The sequence below is a fragment of the Sceloporus undulatus genome, chromosome 2 (genome assembly GCF_019175285.1).
Source record: "Sceloporus undulatus isolate JIND9_A2432 ecotype Alabama chromosome 2, SceUnd_v1.1, whole genome shotgun sequence".
NCBI lineage: Eukaryota > Metazoa > Chordata > Lepidosauria > Squamata > Phrynosomatidae > Sceloporus > Sceloporus undulatus.
The window spans coordinates 25,105,893-25,121,219 of NC_056523.1; the positions used below are offsets into that span (position 1 = coordinate 25,105,893).

A 15,327-nucleotide genomic window follows, 5' to 3' on the forward strand; every position below is an offset into this window, starting at 1 on the left:
TTTTCTGTGTCTTTTTTGTGCTTTTAATGCTAACAAGTCTGCCTTCTTTTGACAATGATAGGGATGATGACGACGATGGTGATATTGATATCAATCAGCTTCTGAAGCATGCGCTCACTGTTTCTGAAGCCGAGAGTCTGTGACTTTCCAAAGTGTGTTTTCTGTGTCTTTTTTGTGCTTTTAATGCTAACAAGTCTGCCTTCTTTTGACAATGATAGGGATGATGACGACGATGGTGATATTGATATCAATCAGCTTCTGAAGCATGCGCTCACTGTTTCTGAAGCCGAGAGTCTGTGACTTTCCAAAGTGTGTTTTCTGTGTCTTTTTTGTGTTTTTAATGCTAACAAGTCTGCCTTCCTTTGACAATGATAGTGATGATGACAATGGTGATATTGATATCAATCAGCTTCTGAGGCATGCGTTCACTGTTTCTGAAACCAAGAGTCTGTGACTTTCCAAAGTGCATTTTCTGTGTCTTTTTTGTGCTTTTAATGCTAACAAGCCTTCCTTCCTTTGACAATGATAATGTGATGATGACAATGGTGATATTGATATCAATCAGCTTCTGAGGCATGTCCAATGTAAGTTGCTCTGATTTTTTACAAACTCATGAGCAGTGAAGAAAAATCAAAGTCCCTTGACCAAGTACAGTACACACTTCTGAGAAGTACAGTTGGGGTAAGAAACCAAAGGCATATCTGCTTCTTGTTAAATCACCTTGACATGTTAAATATGCATAGCCATGTTAACCCATGTTAAGTGTTAAACCCAAAGGGTTTGGTTATGCAATAAGCCTCTGAAATACGCAAGAGGCCATGTTCAATAAAGCCATGTTAAATGCCCAAATGCGCTGTTGTGTTTTGAAATGGGGGGGAGGGGTGTTTGGCCAGAAAGGGAAGTACATTTCTGCCATCTGTCTAGGAATAATGCCAAAATTTCTTCCGCTTTGAGCATGCCTAAGAAACATGTGTTTATATTAAAGCTTTTTAAAATTATTTTTTTGCGTGTCATCCATTTAAAAAAATGTCCTACATCCTCCCACTGGATGCATCGGCGTCTGAAGCTCAATATGTCCAAGACCGAGCTTCTTGTTTTCCCTCCTAAGCCCACCCTTCACTACTCCTTTTCTATTTCTGTCAATAACGTCTCTATCCAGCCTGTCCAGGAAGCCCGCAGTCTTGGTTTCATCTTTGACTCCTCTTTGTCGTTTGTCCCTCAGATCCAGACTACAGCCAAAGTCTGTAGATTTTTTCTCTATAATATCGCCAAAATCCGTCCATATCTCTCAGCTTCTACCGCAAAAACACTGGTCCATGCCCTAGTGGTCTCACGACTAGACTACTGTAACCTCCTCTTGGCAGGGCTTCCCCTCTCTCATCTCCACCCATTAATTTCTGTTCAGCATTCAGCTGCACGCATTATTTCACTCGCTCTCAGTTATGATCATGTCTCCCCTCTGTTGTCCTCCCTTCACTGGCTCCCTTTTCCTTTCCGCATCAGGTACAAACTTTTGCTACTCACCTTTAAAGCCCTACATGGTCTGGCCCCTCTTTATTTAACCAATCTTCTCTCTCCCTATATCCCTACTCACACTCTCCACTCTGGTAGTCAGTCTCCTCTCTCAACCCAGGATCTCCTCTGCCCCGTCCCGGATCCGTCCCTTCTCTCTTGCTGCCCCCCATTCCTGGAACCTTCTTCCTCTGCATGCACGGCTCATCACTTCCCTAACCAGCTTTAAGGCTGAGCTGAAAACCATATTGTTTAGGGAAGCGTTCTCAGGGAATTTGTGATTGTCATCTGGCTGTCTGATAATATTTGATGTGATGTGATTTGTTTTTATATTTGATGTTTTTAATTTGTTTTTTCTTTTCTATATGGTAATTTTATCTATTCCTCTTTTTAATTGTTACTATCTTAGAGTGTACGCCTTGGGCAGGCTTTTATATACTCTTTAAGTTTACCGATTTTGTACAGTGCTGTGTATAATTACCGCGCTTTAGAAATAAAGTTTAATAATAATACATTTGAGCCTAAATGTTGTTCTACATTTGTCCTACATTTTTTACATTTGTCCCGGTTTGGAGGTTGACAGTTATGACAACCCTAGTCTTGAGTGGAATAAAATCTGGAGCCTTATATTGCAATCCAATAAATGCCTGCTTTGTTGGAATACGAACATTGAAGAAGAAATTGGAGGCCTGGGTATTAGTGGCAAATAATTCCCAAAATTTTCCATCACTTTTAAAAAAAATTATACAGAGGCCAAGCTCTTTCCATTGGGCTTTGTGATAAGAATGCTTCTTTACCTTCAAAAACTGCCTCTATTTGTAGTGTATTAATAGTTGGACTGAAACATCAGACCTGTCTCTCCTGACATTATTTTGGAGTTCCCTCAAGTGTTGAGACATAAATCTACATACTGTACTTTTTTTGGCCTATAATTGACTTTGAAGTTGCTGTTTTAATTTTCAGCGACTGAAGCAAATCAAGAACAAAGAGGAAAAGCAGAAACAGAAGAGAGAAACTGGGGCATTTTAAAAGCAACTGAATGATTATGTATTTCTGATGCTTTCTGTTGACCTGGAGTTACACTACGTAAATTTGCTTGCTTACTTACTCAGCAATACTGTAAGTTGCACTGAGTTCACCGTTACTCTTATGTACATGTGTAGTGCAGCCTCAAACATATACTTGCAAGTCATTAGCTCATTGAAAATAACATAATTTAATACTCAGTGGCTAGTGATTAATCTAATCACCCCTGAACATTGATCACAGTGGGAGGGGTTCATATGAATTGGAATCTTATCTGAAGGGCGCTGTTGTGGGCTGTTCATCTAGTTTTTAAGAACTCTCCAAGCTGTGTAGATTCTGTTTATTCTTAGGAAAATGGCATGCAACTGGAAGTACGATAAGCATGCAAGTAGGAAGGGTAGGTTAAACTCCTCATGAAGTTCAGGTTTGTAGTTGGAAGGTGCTCTCAGATTTAGCTTTCAGTGTTCATTGCTGAAGTGGTCAAAGTACCTTCCACCAGCTGAGAGATATGGATACCTCATGACAGTCCTGTTTGGGCAGGGAATTAAACATCTGCTGTCTTACTTGTTCAGTTGCATTTAAATGCCCCAGTTTCTTTCTTCTGCTTTTCCTCTTTGTTCTTGATTTGCTTCAATTGCTGAAAATTAAATCCACAGGGCAAAAACAGTTTGCACTCAATTAGTTCAGTAGGAGGAGAGGAGAGGGCTGAGTCTTACCCTTCTCTTTAGACTCAGGCAAAAGCAAACTGATGCAACCTCTCCTAGCTTAGGTGTTCTTCCTCACTGATAAATTTTGCCATATTGACCACGCTTCAGTGTTGCTTGGCCACGTGTCTTGGTTTTCATCTGTGAAATGCTGGAGGATATGAGTACAGATAAAATCGTACTCTTAGCAGGTGCCCAGCAATACTGATTCTGATGCCACCTCTGGCTATTGGCAAGGGAATGCGAGTTGACATAGAGTGGATTGGTGGTTTCCTCAAGCTGTCTTGAGATTGAAAATGTCTGGATGCCCAGCATTCGGGAATTATTAGAAGGGCACCTCTTATTTTGCTTTCTTTGCTAGGAAGTGTATGTTATTATATAAAAGGTATAAGTACAGTAGGCCCTTGGTATCCAGTAGGGTTTGGTTCCAGGACAACCCTTTTAAAACACAGATATAAAGTAAATTGAATGAAAAAAGGACCTAAAAATACATGAAACCAAGTGGAATCTGCAATCAGGTTTTGCAGTGCAGAGCTCTTTTGCCAGGAGGTGTCATTCCACCCCATTTCTGTCTTCTTTGCTGCATTTCATGCTCAGTGAGTATGCTCAATTTACATTGAGATATGGAAGCTGGCAATTCCTAAAAATTGTACTTCAGCTGACATATGGGTAGTGGTCAGGGTGACCGGATGTCCTCACTACAAAGGAGGACAAGGCACTACAAAAAGGAGGACATTCAAGAAAAAGGGAATACATGGCCAAATAAAAGCTAAATGTAAATCCATGCTTCTTTGTCATACTGACTGCAGGACCTTTTAAATTTCTCCTGGATAGAAGGTTAAAATGTAGGACATGTCCTGGAAAAAGAGGATGTCTGGTCAACCCTGGTGGTGGTGTTTTGGTTCTGTTATGAACATGGTTCAGGGAATTTACATCACTTTTAGTATATATATGCTTACTATTTGTGTGTCTGCTATATAGTTAAGAAAGGAGATAATTTTTCCTTAGCGTTTGTAATGTCACCTGCATTGAAGTTGGCCAGATCATGAATTTTAATGATCTGCAGCTAACAATGCTGCATTTTAATCTGTTATTAATGGGTTTTATTGATCAGTAACATCCATTGATCGAGCTTTTTAGAGGACTATCTAGTGCTTTCCATTAGCTTTTAAAATATGTTGTGTGTACAAACACAAAAGGAACAAATGTTGGACTGTGAGATCTTAGCCGCATACAAGCTCCTTTTATCTCCTCTTCTCCAAGTAAGGTCTTACCTACTTGCCTCTCTTACCTCAAAATAACCCCCAGTGATTTAGAGGAGTTCACGGTGACCAGAAGTGTGCTACATTTCTGCCTTCTGTCCAGGAGAAATTCCACAATGTCCTCCATTTTGGCCATAGCAAAGAAGCATGAATTTATATCTGTATTTGTGTTTTTAGCTTTTATTTGGGCATGTCGTCCCTTTTCCTCGAAGGTCCTCCATTTTGTGGTGTCTCGTCCTCCTTCACGATGAAGACATCAGGACACTCTGGTGAAATTTAGTTCCAGGCAAAAATGCTAGAAATCCAAATGCACTTCCCCTTTATAACAAATGAAAAAGAAGTAGCCTTATTAAGTCAGTTTCAGCATTCAAGGTGGAAAGGAGTCTTATGGCACTTTTAAGATGAATAGGCGGATTTTATTTAGCATGAATCATGGACTCACAGAGCTGGAAGAGACCACAAGGGCTATCCAGTCCAACCCCCTGCCATGCAGGAACACAGATTATCACACCAGCAAAAAGGACGGGAGCATAGTAGTATGCTTCCGTCAATATTGTGTAATAATGCAAAGATTATCACATAATGTCATGAGATGCTGCAATTATCCCATGAATAAAGAGGAATTCTAGCACCACTTTTTATTCATGGGGATTTTCCCTGAATAAAATTGGCGCTAGAATTTCTCTTTATTCATAGGATAATTGCAACGTTGCATGGTGTCGTGTGATCATTTTTGTGTTATCGAGCAATACTGACAGAAGTATACCGCTATGCTCCTGTCCTTTTTGCCAGTGTGATAATCTCCACAAAATGAAAGCACCCCCTACAGATAATCATCCAGTCTCTATTTAAAGACCGGCAAGAAAGGAGACCCCACCACACTCAGAGGGAGTGTGTTCCACTCTCAAACAGCTCTAACTGTCTGGAAGTCCTCCTAATGTTGAGGTGGATCTTTTCCTCTAGTTCAGTGGTTTTCAACCGTGACTCTTTAATATAGTTCTTCATGTTATGGTGACCCCCAAGCATAAAATTGCGGTGTCTCAATTCATAAGACCATTGGAATTATGTTTTTCAATGGTCTTAGGCTACCCCTGTGAAAGGGTTGTTTGACCTCCAAAGGGGTTGCAACCCACAGGTTGAGAACCGCTGCTCTAGTTTGAATCCATTGCTCTGAGTCCTATTCTCTGAAGTAGCAGAAAACAACCTTGCTCCATCCTCAATGACACCCTTTCAAATACTTGAACAGGGCTATCATGTCACATCTTAACCATCTCTTCTTAAAGATAAACATATCCAGTTCCCTAAGTCTCTCCTCGCAGAGCATGGTTTCCAGACCCTTCACCATTTTGGTCTCCCTCCTCTGGACACACTCGTTTCTCAACATCCTTTTTGAATTGTGGGGCCCAGAACTGGACACAGTACTCCAGGGGAGGCCTAACCAAAGCAGAAGAGAGTGGTACTGCTACTTCATTTCTACACTATACATTTATTGATGCAGCCTAGAATTGCATTGGCCTTTTTAGCTGCCGCATCACACTGCTGACTCATGTTCAACTCCCAGCCACATTGGATGTCTAATCTGCATTTCAGAAATAATGTAAGCAAAAGGATTTTGCAGCACCTTTGAGACTAACTGAAAGACAGAAGTTGGGGGCATGAGCTTTTGGAGAACTGAGTCCAAGACACACTGCAGAAATAATCCAGTTTGAGACCACTTTAACTGCCCTGCTGGCTCAGTGCTAGTGAAGCCTAAGAATTGTCCTCCATTTTGCGGTGTATTTGTGATAGAGAAGGCTAACTTTCTCAAAACTACAGTTCCTAGGATTTCCTAGCATTGAGCCAGGGGAGTTAAAGCAGTCTCAAACTGGATTATTTTTGTGGTGTGATTTGGCTCAAATCTCCAAAAGCTCATGCTCTCAACTTCTATCTTTCATAGAGACTGCACCATCTCCACTGTAGAAATAATGCTGTTTGAGCCTGTATTAACTGTCATGGCACCATCCTACAGAATCCCAGCACTCTTCTGGTTGAGGCTGAAGACCTTGTAAAACTACAGATCCCAGAACCCCACCGAGTGGAGCTGGTGTCAGACTGCATTATTTCTATAGTGCAGTTGTGCTGTTCATCTCAAAGGTGCTGCAAGATCCCTTTGTGTACAGATTTTCCTGACTAACACGGCTATGTCTTTGCAGAAATAATGCAGTTTGACACCGCTTTAACTGCCATGGCTCAGTGCTATGGAATCCTGGTATTTGTAGTTATGTGAGACATTTAGCCTTCCCTGTCAGAGACCTCCGGTGCCCCAACAAACCACAAATCCCAGGATTCTATAGTGTGGAGCTATGGCAATTAAAGCAGTGTCAAACTGCTTTATTTCTGCAGTGCAGATAGGAGCTCCAGGAAGGGTGACCAGATGTCTTCACCGCAAAGCAGGCCAAGGCACCGCAAAATATCAGACATCCCAGAAATATATGTAGGCCATGACCAAAATAAAAGCTAAAAACACTCATAGAAATGTAAATTCATGCTTCATAGTGCTGCTGAAACTGGAGGACATGTTGGAATCCCTCCTGGAGAGAAAATAAAAGCTAAAACCTCTTAATATAAATGTAAACTCATGCTTCTTAGTGGTGCTCAGAATGGAGGACCTGTAAAAACAATATAAATTCATGATTCTCAGTCTTCTCAAAATGGAGGACAAGCTGGAATTCCTCCTGGGGAGAGAAAATAAAAGCTAAAATCCCTTAATATAAATATAAACTCATGCTTCTGAGTGCTGCTCAAAATGGAGGACATGTTGGAATCCCTCCTGGAGAGAGAAGGAGGCTTGTTAAAAATGGTGGAGGAGGTGTCCTGGAAAAGGAGGACCTCTGGTCGTCCTGCCCCAACAAACTACGCATCCCAGGATTCCATAGTGTGGAGCCAGGGCAGGTAAAGCTGGTATCAAACCGCATTATTGCTGCAGTGCGGACAGGATCTCCATGCCAGCCTATTGTATCCATCCTTCCTTTTCCTTCTTCCTCAGCCCTGGGCTGGGCTGCCTTTGGAAGAGGAGGAGCTGGAGCTGGAGGAGGCGCCAGGGAGGGAGCCGGATGGAGGCTGGGTCCTCCTCCTTCTCTTCAGCCTCAGAGGAACCCAAGCCTGGCTGGGTGAGTAGTAGCAGCAGCAGCAGGGGCTGGGGCTTAAAATGGCGGGAAGGGAAGGGAAGGCAGCAGGGGAAATGCCACTCCAGAGGCTGCTTTGGAAACAAGGGAAAGGGACTGAGAGAGTCAGAGAGAGACTGCCTTCTTCCCAAAGAAGGATAGGGATGGCATAGATAGGGAGTCCTCAGGGGGCCTTTTCAGGAGGTAAAGGGTGATGGGATATGGAGTCAAGGCACCAGGGTGCCTTTAAGGAGGAAAAGGAGAGGATAGGACATGGAATCATCAGGAGGGAATTGGGGTGGATGGGATATGGAGTTAGGGTGCCTGGGTGCCTTTAAGGAGGAAAGTGAGAGATGGGATATGGAGTCATCAAGAGGGAATTGGGGTGGATGGGTTATAGAGTCAGGGTGCCAGGCTGCCTTTTCAGGAGGTAAAGGGATATTGAGTCAAGGCACCAGGGTATCTATTAAGGTGGGTGATGGGCTATTGTGTCAGGGTGCCTGGGTGGATTTCCAGGAGGAGGAAGGGTAGATGGGATATGGAGTCAGAGCGCCTGGGTGCCTTTAAGGAGGAAAAGGAGCAGATAGGATATGGAGTAGTCAAGGTGCCTGGGTGTCTTCCCAGGAGAAGGATGAGAGGATGGGATATGGAGTCAGGGTTTCTGGGGGCCTTTCAGGAGAAAGGGGATGGCTAGGACAGGGAGTCAGGGCACCTGAGTGCCTTTCAGGAGACATGGAGGCAATGGGCCTGTTTTTTTAAATTTTCAGTTAGTGATATGTTGTATGTCAGGATGTCTGGCTTGTTGTTGTTGTTGTTGTTGTTATTGTTATGGGTTGTGGAGAGGCTGTCTGAGGATGCACACTCCATTCTTCCAGCATGGCTAACTACCCCATCTGAGGACATAAAGTCTAGGAAAGCTGCTCCCAGCTTCTCTCTGTCAGTCAGTCTCAAAGATGCTGCAAGATCCCTTGGCATACACTTGCCTTGCTATTGCCATTGCCCAGGGACAGACCTATAGAGCAGTCTCTCTGTGTGTGAGAATGTCCATAGGAATCAAACTTTTGTAGGTATGGAAATGCTATGTAGGTCTGCCTCTGGGCTTTCCACACCACCAAATGCATCTGAAGAAGTGGGCTCAAGTCTAGGAAAGCTTCTGCTCCCAGCTTCTCTCTTTCAGTTAGTCTCAAAGGTGCTGCAAGATCCCTTCCCATTCTGATTTTCCAGACTAACATGGCTAGGTCTTTGAATTCAACCCCATAAGCCATGTTATAGTCTGTATACAAAGGGAGTTGGTAGCACCTTTGAGACTAACTGAGCTTATACATTGTAGTATAAGGTTTCATAGACTTAGTTTATTTCCAAGTCTTTAAGGTGCTACATTATCCCATTGCAATACCCCATAAGTGTACCATACAACCTCTCCTTAGTATGGGTGAAGAAGAGTCAGAGCAGTTCTGTCCATGGGTACAGTGTACATTGATGGTCAATATGGAGTTTCCTTATCCATTTTAATGAATATGATAGTCAATATGGGGCTTATCGATTTTAGTGATTGTATGATACAATATGAGATTAGCTTCCTTACCTATTTTGGTGATTGTATGATGGCGTGTCTGGATACGGGACGATTTGTGCATTGCTATGTGTGGCTGTAATAATGATAATAATAATAATAATATTTATTTCTTATCCATCTGTCCTCATGGATTGAGCGGAAACAACAACTGACCAATAAATATGCATCAGTCAATTTAAAAGCAGAAACAAGACATACAATATATGTATTAAAACATGTGTTCCTAAGGTTGCAATGCTAACTTCACTTACAGTATGTAGTCAGAAGTCCCACTGAGCAAGCACTGCTTCTGAATGCTGAACACTTAGGAAAAAAGTGTGGTATACCTAAAGTTTGTGCTTCTGTGTAGTGTTTCCGAAGGGTGAATTATTGACAGAAAACCTTCATGCTTCAGCAAGTATCAGCTTCCACCCTGCTTGGTTGGCTGGTTTGTTCAGTGGCAAAGAAGAGAGAAGGAATATCTGTCTTTAGGAAGGTAGAATTCATGCAGTCTTTGACATCTTAAGTGTTCAATCATTGGAACAACTGCGAGTGAAGAAGGTGCCTGTGTACATTTTCAGGTCCACTGGAATAACGCATGCCACCATCCTAGTCAAGTAAATCAGTTAGGTTAACATAAGTGTTGACTTGCCATTCAGCAATTGATTCAGTGGGTCTACACTAGTTGATACTACTGTAGTAAATGAATTCAGGCTTGAATGTGTGCTGTATTGTAAGTCTGTGGCTTTTCTCAGTGTAATGGTGTTATGAAATGAGTATGAAAAGGATCTTGCTTGAGAGCTGTTGTTTGTTGTTGTGTGCCTTCAAGTCATTTTTGACTTATGGTTACCTTATCACAGGGTTTTCTTAGCAAAAATTGTTGAGAGGAGGTTTGCCATTGCCTTCCCCTGAGGCTGAGAACATGTGACTTGCCCAAGGTTACCCGGTGGGTTTTATGGTTGAGATGGGAATCAAACCCTGGTCTCCAGAGTCATAATCCAGCACTCAAACCACTACACTGGCTTTCAGTTGAATAGTACAGAGATATTTTTATAAACATGCTTTGTTGTTTTACCTTTGTTGATTTGCACATCTGTTTCATATGTTTATTTTTGCAAGTAAATCACTTTAACATGCAGTACAGTAAATACTTCTTGATGTATTTTCACTTTCTGTTCTGCCACTCTGTTGACTTATGTAGTAAACACATGTACCAACCTTTATAAGGCTCTTTTGTTTATGGCCTACCAGGAAATTTACCCAGCACTATCCAGGTTTATCCTGACAATTTCCTTATGATTTGGATGAAACAAGGGTCAGAAGGATAACACTTACAGTCTGTAAAGCTTATTTCACTTTAAGTTTCATGCAAATGGACCTGAAAGACCATTTTTTAAAAGCAAAGCCCATCAATTCAGACTAGCTAGGTGGTTGTGAGTTCAGTACCAGCAAAAAGGTTCAAGCTTGACTCAGGCTTGCATCCTTCCGAGGTTGCTAAAATGAGTACCAAGATTGTTGGGGTCAATTAGCTTAGAGTTGTAAACCACTTAGACACTGCTAATTCGGTATAAAGTGATATATAAATGAAGCTGTTTGTTTGTTAGGTACTGAAATTGCCTTAAAATGCTTGGAATAGTTAATGTAATTGTAAATAGCAAGTTTGGTCGAAATCGGTTCAGGTCTGGATGAATTGCATTTAAGAGTACAGTACTAAGAAAACTTGCAGATGTAATCTCAGAGACACTATCAATAATATCTGAGAATTCTTGGTGAACAGGATGGATCTCAGCAGATTGGAAGAGCTCAAATGCTGTCCCCATATTCAAAATGGACAAAAAAGTGGACTAGAACAACTGCTGACCAGTCAAATTGATGCTGGTTCCACTGAAGGGTCTAGAAGAGATCATTAAAGAGTCAGGGTATAGTTTTGTGTGCTTTGTAATTTTGTGAGACATCAGCACTTGCACAGAAGGCTAAAGGCCTTGTGAAACTACAAATCCTAGAATTATTTCTACAGTGTAGATATACCCTCAGTCTGTGTGCACTTAGGAAAGAATGCTGTGATTAATAGGAACCAGCATGAGTTTCTCAAAAACAAGTCATGCCAAACTAAGCTTCGCTCTTTTTAAAAAAAATGTAATTGCAAGCTTGATAGATCAGGGAAGTAGCGCAGATGTACTATGCATTGATTTCAGCAGGGCTTTTGACAGGTTCCCCCTGATATTCTTGTTGGCAAGCTGGTGAACTGTGGGCCAGCAAGTTCCTCTATTAGATGGATTTATAATTGGTTGACAGAATGGACCCATAGAGTGCTCACTGATGACTGATCTTCAATCTGGAGAGAAGTGACTAGTGAAGAGCCTCAGGATACTATCTGGACCCAGTGTTGTTCACCATCTTTATTAGAGGACTTAGATGATGGAATAGAAGGCATGGTTACCAAATTTGCAGATGATGCCAATTTAGGGGAGTAGCTAATACTGTACTCCAGAGGACAGGATCAGCACTCAAAGTCACTTTGACAGATTGGAGGTCTGGGCTGAAACTAACAAAATGATTTTGGTACTACATCTATGTATTAAATATGCAAGTTTAATGATACCAGACTTGGAATTGAATAGCAGTTGTTGTTAGTAGTCAGTAGTTTGGTCTTAGTAGTTAGGATGTTCTTGTGTGCCTTCATGTCATCTCCAATTTATGGTAACCCTAAGGCTTTCTGGGGAAGATTTGTTCAGAGGAAGTTTGTTATTGTTATCCTCTGAGATGACTTGAAGGCTGGGAGTGTGTGTCTTGCCCAAGGTCACACAGTGGGCTTCCATGTCTGAGCCAAGGATCAACCCCTGGCCTCCCAGTGTCCTAATCCAATGCTAAACCATTCCACCAGGCTTGCTAAATGTGAGTCAGCAGTGTGATGCAGTTGCCAAAAAGGCTAATGCAATTCTAGTGTCCAGATGAAGAGAAGTAGTAGTGTTATCCTATTCTGCCTTAGTTACATCTCATCTGGAATACTTTGTCCAGTTCTGAGCAGCACTGTTCAAGACAGATATTGATAAGCTGGAATATGTCCAGAGAAGGGCAACCAAGATGATGCAAGATCTGAAAACCAAGGCTTATGAGGGACAACTTAGAGAGCTTGGGTAAGTTTAGTTGAAAGGATGTCATGCAGAAGATGGAGTGAGAAGATGTTTTCTGCTACTCTAAAAACTATAACATAAACCAATGGATTCAAATTAAAAGAAAAGAGATTCCTCCCAAATATTAAGAAGTGTTTCTTTACTGCAAGAGCTGTTCAGCAGTGGAATGGACTGGTGGATTCCCCTTCTCTGGAGGTCTTTAAACAGAAGTTGGATGACCATCTCTCAGGAGTGCTTTAATTCTGTATTCCTGCATGGCAATAGGTTGAACAAGATGGCCCTCGCAGTCCCTTCCAGCTATATAGACTCCTATTCTGGAGCTAACATCCTATCCATTCTAGAGCTAAACACTGAAATCTGAAGTATTTGCTTGGAATGTACCCAAAGTAATTGACAGAATGGGAATAAACCCTCATTGTGATCTTTATTTTTATCCTCTGAGAGAAATCCAAGTTTGGTGCTCATGTAGCTTTAACTTGTATAGCATAAGAGACAGACTTTAAATTAGAGTTTAGACATCAATCAAGTTGCCTTTCAGTGTTAGAACATGGTTTAGCTGTGACCCTTTTCACATGTAAACAGAATTCCAAATCAGATTTACATCTATCAGTCAACTTTGCACACAGATATAATTTCCCTAGGAACTGAAAATAACTACTGTAGTAAAACTGCTATTTCCTCATTGCCTGGCCATCCTGAAGGCACGTCTTGGGTAATGGCAGGGCTGATGTAAGTTGGCAGGATGGTGACCACCAAGAAGATGAAAAAGTTCCTGGCGTCCATAAACTCTAAACTTCAGCTGGTTCAGAAAAGTGGTAAATATATACTTAGATACATACAAACTCTGAAAATGATTTGGCAGGGCAAAGCCAAGTTGGTCATCTTAGCCAACAATTGTCCTTCTTTGTGGAAATCAGAAATAGAGTATTACACTATGTTGGCCAAAATTGGTGTACACCACTATGGTGGCAACTATTTCGAAATGAGCACAGCTTGCAGAAAGTACACTGGCCATTGTTGACCCAGGTGACCCTGACATTATTAGGAGAGAGCAAGCCAGTGAAAGATAAACATGGCAGATAGTAAAAGATAAACTTCATCCATAAACAAAGCAAGTCATTTTGATACCTTCCTCAAGACATCTGAATGGCAGCCACTGTGACAGGAAAATTAATGATCATTTGAATAATTGACAATTGCTCACCGGATAAAATCTAGAGCCTTGAGTTGGGCTGTTTTGCCCTGCTTGGTCACAGGGCTATCCTTGCATCCCACAGTAATGTGAAACATGTGGAATCCAAGGCACTGTAGAATTAATGCAGTTTGACACCGCTTCAATTGCTTTGACTCAGTGCTATGGAATCTGGGATTTGTAGTTTTCTGAGATATTTAGCCTTCTCTGTCAGAGCATTCTGCTACTACAACAAATTTCAAACCCAAGGATTCCATAGTATGGAGCCATGACAGTTAAAGTGGTGTCAAACTGAATTATTTCTGCAGTGTGGGAGCAGCCATAGGCATTACAGTACTTCAAAGTATGTTCTAACCCTGTATACTCATTACTGTGTATCCATGGGTGCAGCAGTGTGCATATCACTCTCTTCTTGTTATCATTTGCGTTCAAGTCATTTCCAATTTATGGCAACCCTATCACTGGGGTTTCTTGGCATGTTTCTTCGGGGGGGGGGGGGGGGGGTTGCCTTTGTCATCCCCTGAGGCTGAGAGAGTCTGTCTTACCCTGGGCCACCCAATGGTTTTCATGGTTGAGTGGGCAACCACGCTGGCTCTCGATATTGCTCTCTCTGCTCTTGTATTTCTGATTCTTCTACGTTAACATTGCAGCAGACTTTATTTTTAACAATTAATGAGTGAACCAAATCTGAAAAACCTTTCTAGAGCCCAAACATGGCTCCATTGGGATCGGAAGCAGGGCTGCCTTGAGTCCAATCTCAGTCTTCTGTTAGTACATATTGATGATTGCATGCTGTTTAAAAAAGTATCACATTCATTTGGGCTGAGTGTTTTCTCAGATCACATGGATCAAAGATTCCACAGAATTGTCCGATTCCATGTGAGACTACATTTTAACCCATTTGAGATTGGAAGAGGTAATCATCCTTTGTGGTTTCTCAGTCACAGTAGCTGGCACCACATTAGACTGTGGAAAACCAATTCCAGTAGTTGAGTTTTGTATTTTGGGATGGACAGACATCAGGCTTGAAGGGCCTACTGTATTTTGTTTTTGCTAGAACTGTGAAGTCTTATTAGTTGGAGTCAGGTAAAAAACAATGGCAGGAAGATAGTAATATACTGTTAGGAGTAAGGAGCAAGGATATCCCCTGAGCACAAGATCAGCCTAGGAATTTTGTTTTCTGGACCAGAATTTTGCTGACAGCCCTCTCACACCTCAAGTCCAGCCCATATTAGTTAATGATAGAATATAGAAGAGCAAATGAAGTGTGTTGCTGCTGCTGCTAATTAACTGGGAATCCGAAACTCTTGAAGATCTGTCAGTAGATGCTAATCTGCTGCATATTGTTTTAGGTAATTATTTCAGTGTATTTGCTTTCCAAGTCCAAGTGCAAATCCATTGAACACCCGCTAACATAGCTATGTCTTCTGCTTTGTCCCCAGGTATGTTTTTTGGTTGTGTCACCCCAAAATGATCCCTGTGGCAGCTCAAAAACAGTAAACAACAGCAATAACAAACCTAGAAAATGATAAGGTAGTACCAGTTGTAAGAAAACAGCAATTACAGCAGACTCATCACCAATAGTATACTTATTATCTAAAATAGATGATAGGAAAGATAGTGCCAATTGAATAGACACTGGCTGAGTATCTCTTATCTGGAATTTTGAAATACTCCAAAATAATCCACATGGGTGGCTGAGATAGTAACCCCCTTGCTTTCTGACAGGTCAGTGTATACAAACTTGGTTTTATGCACAAAATTATTAAAAATATTATGTATAAAATTACCTTCAGGCT

At 41.5% G+C, this 15,327-nt stretch overlaps 1 protein-coding gene and 1 pseudogene across 2 annotated transcripts in view; both read left to right on the plus strand.

Moving 5' to 3' along the window:
* KCTD6 (potassium channel tetramerization domain containing 6) overlaps window positions 1–15,327 on the plus strand; it is a 33,231-nt gene that overhangs the window by 210 nt on the left and 17,694 nt on the right. Inside the window, exon 1 of one of the 2 annotated variants that reach the window (XM_042447892.1) lies at window positions 7,548–7,653. The exons of the other annotated variant lie outside the window; for it this stretch is intronic. Coding sequence (XP_042303826.1) covers window positions 7,597–7,653 — 57 coding nt within the window. The 5' untranslated portion in view covers window positions 7,548–7,596. Of the gene's footprint in view, window positions 1–7,547; window positions 7,654–15,327 lie in introns of those variants that run through there. 2 annotated transcript variants of the gene reach the window in all.
* Window positions 12,881–13,406, plus strand: LOC121922473 (annotated as a pseudogene).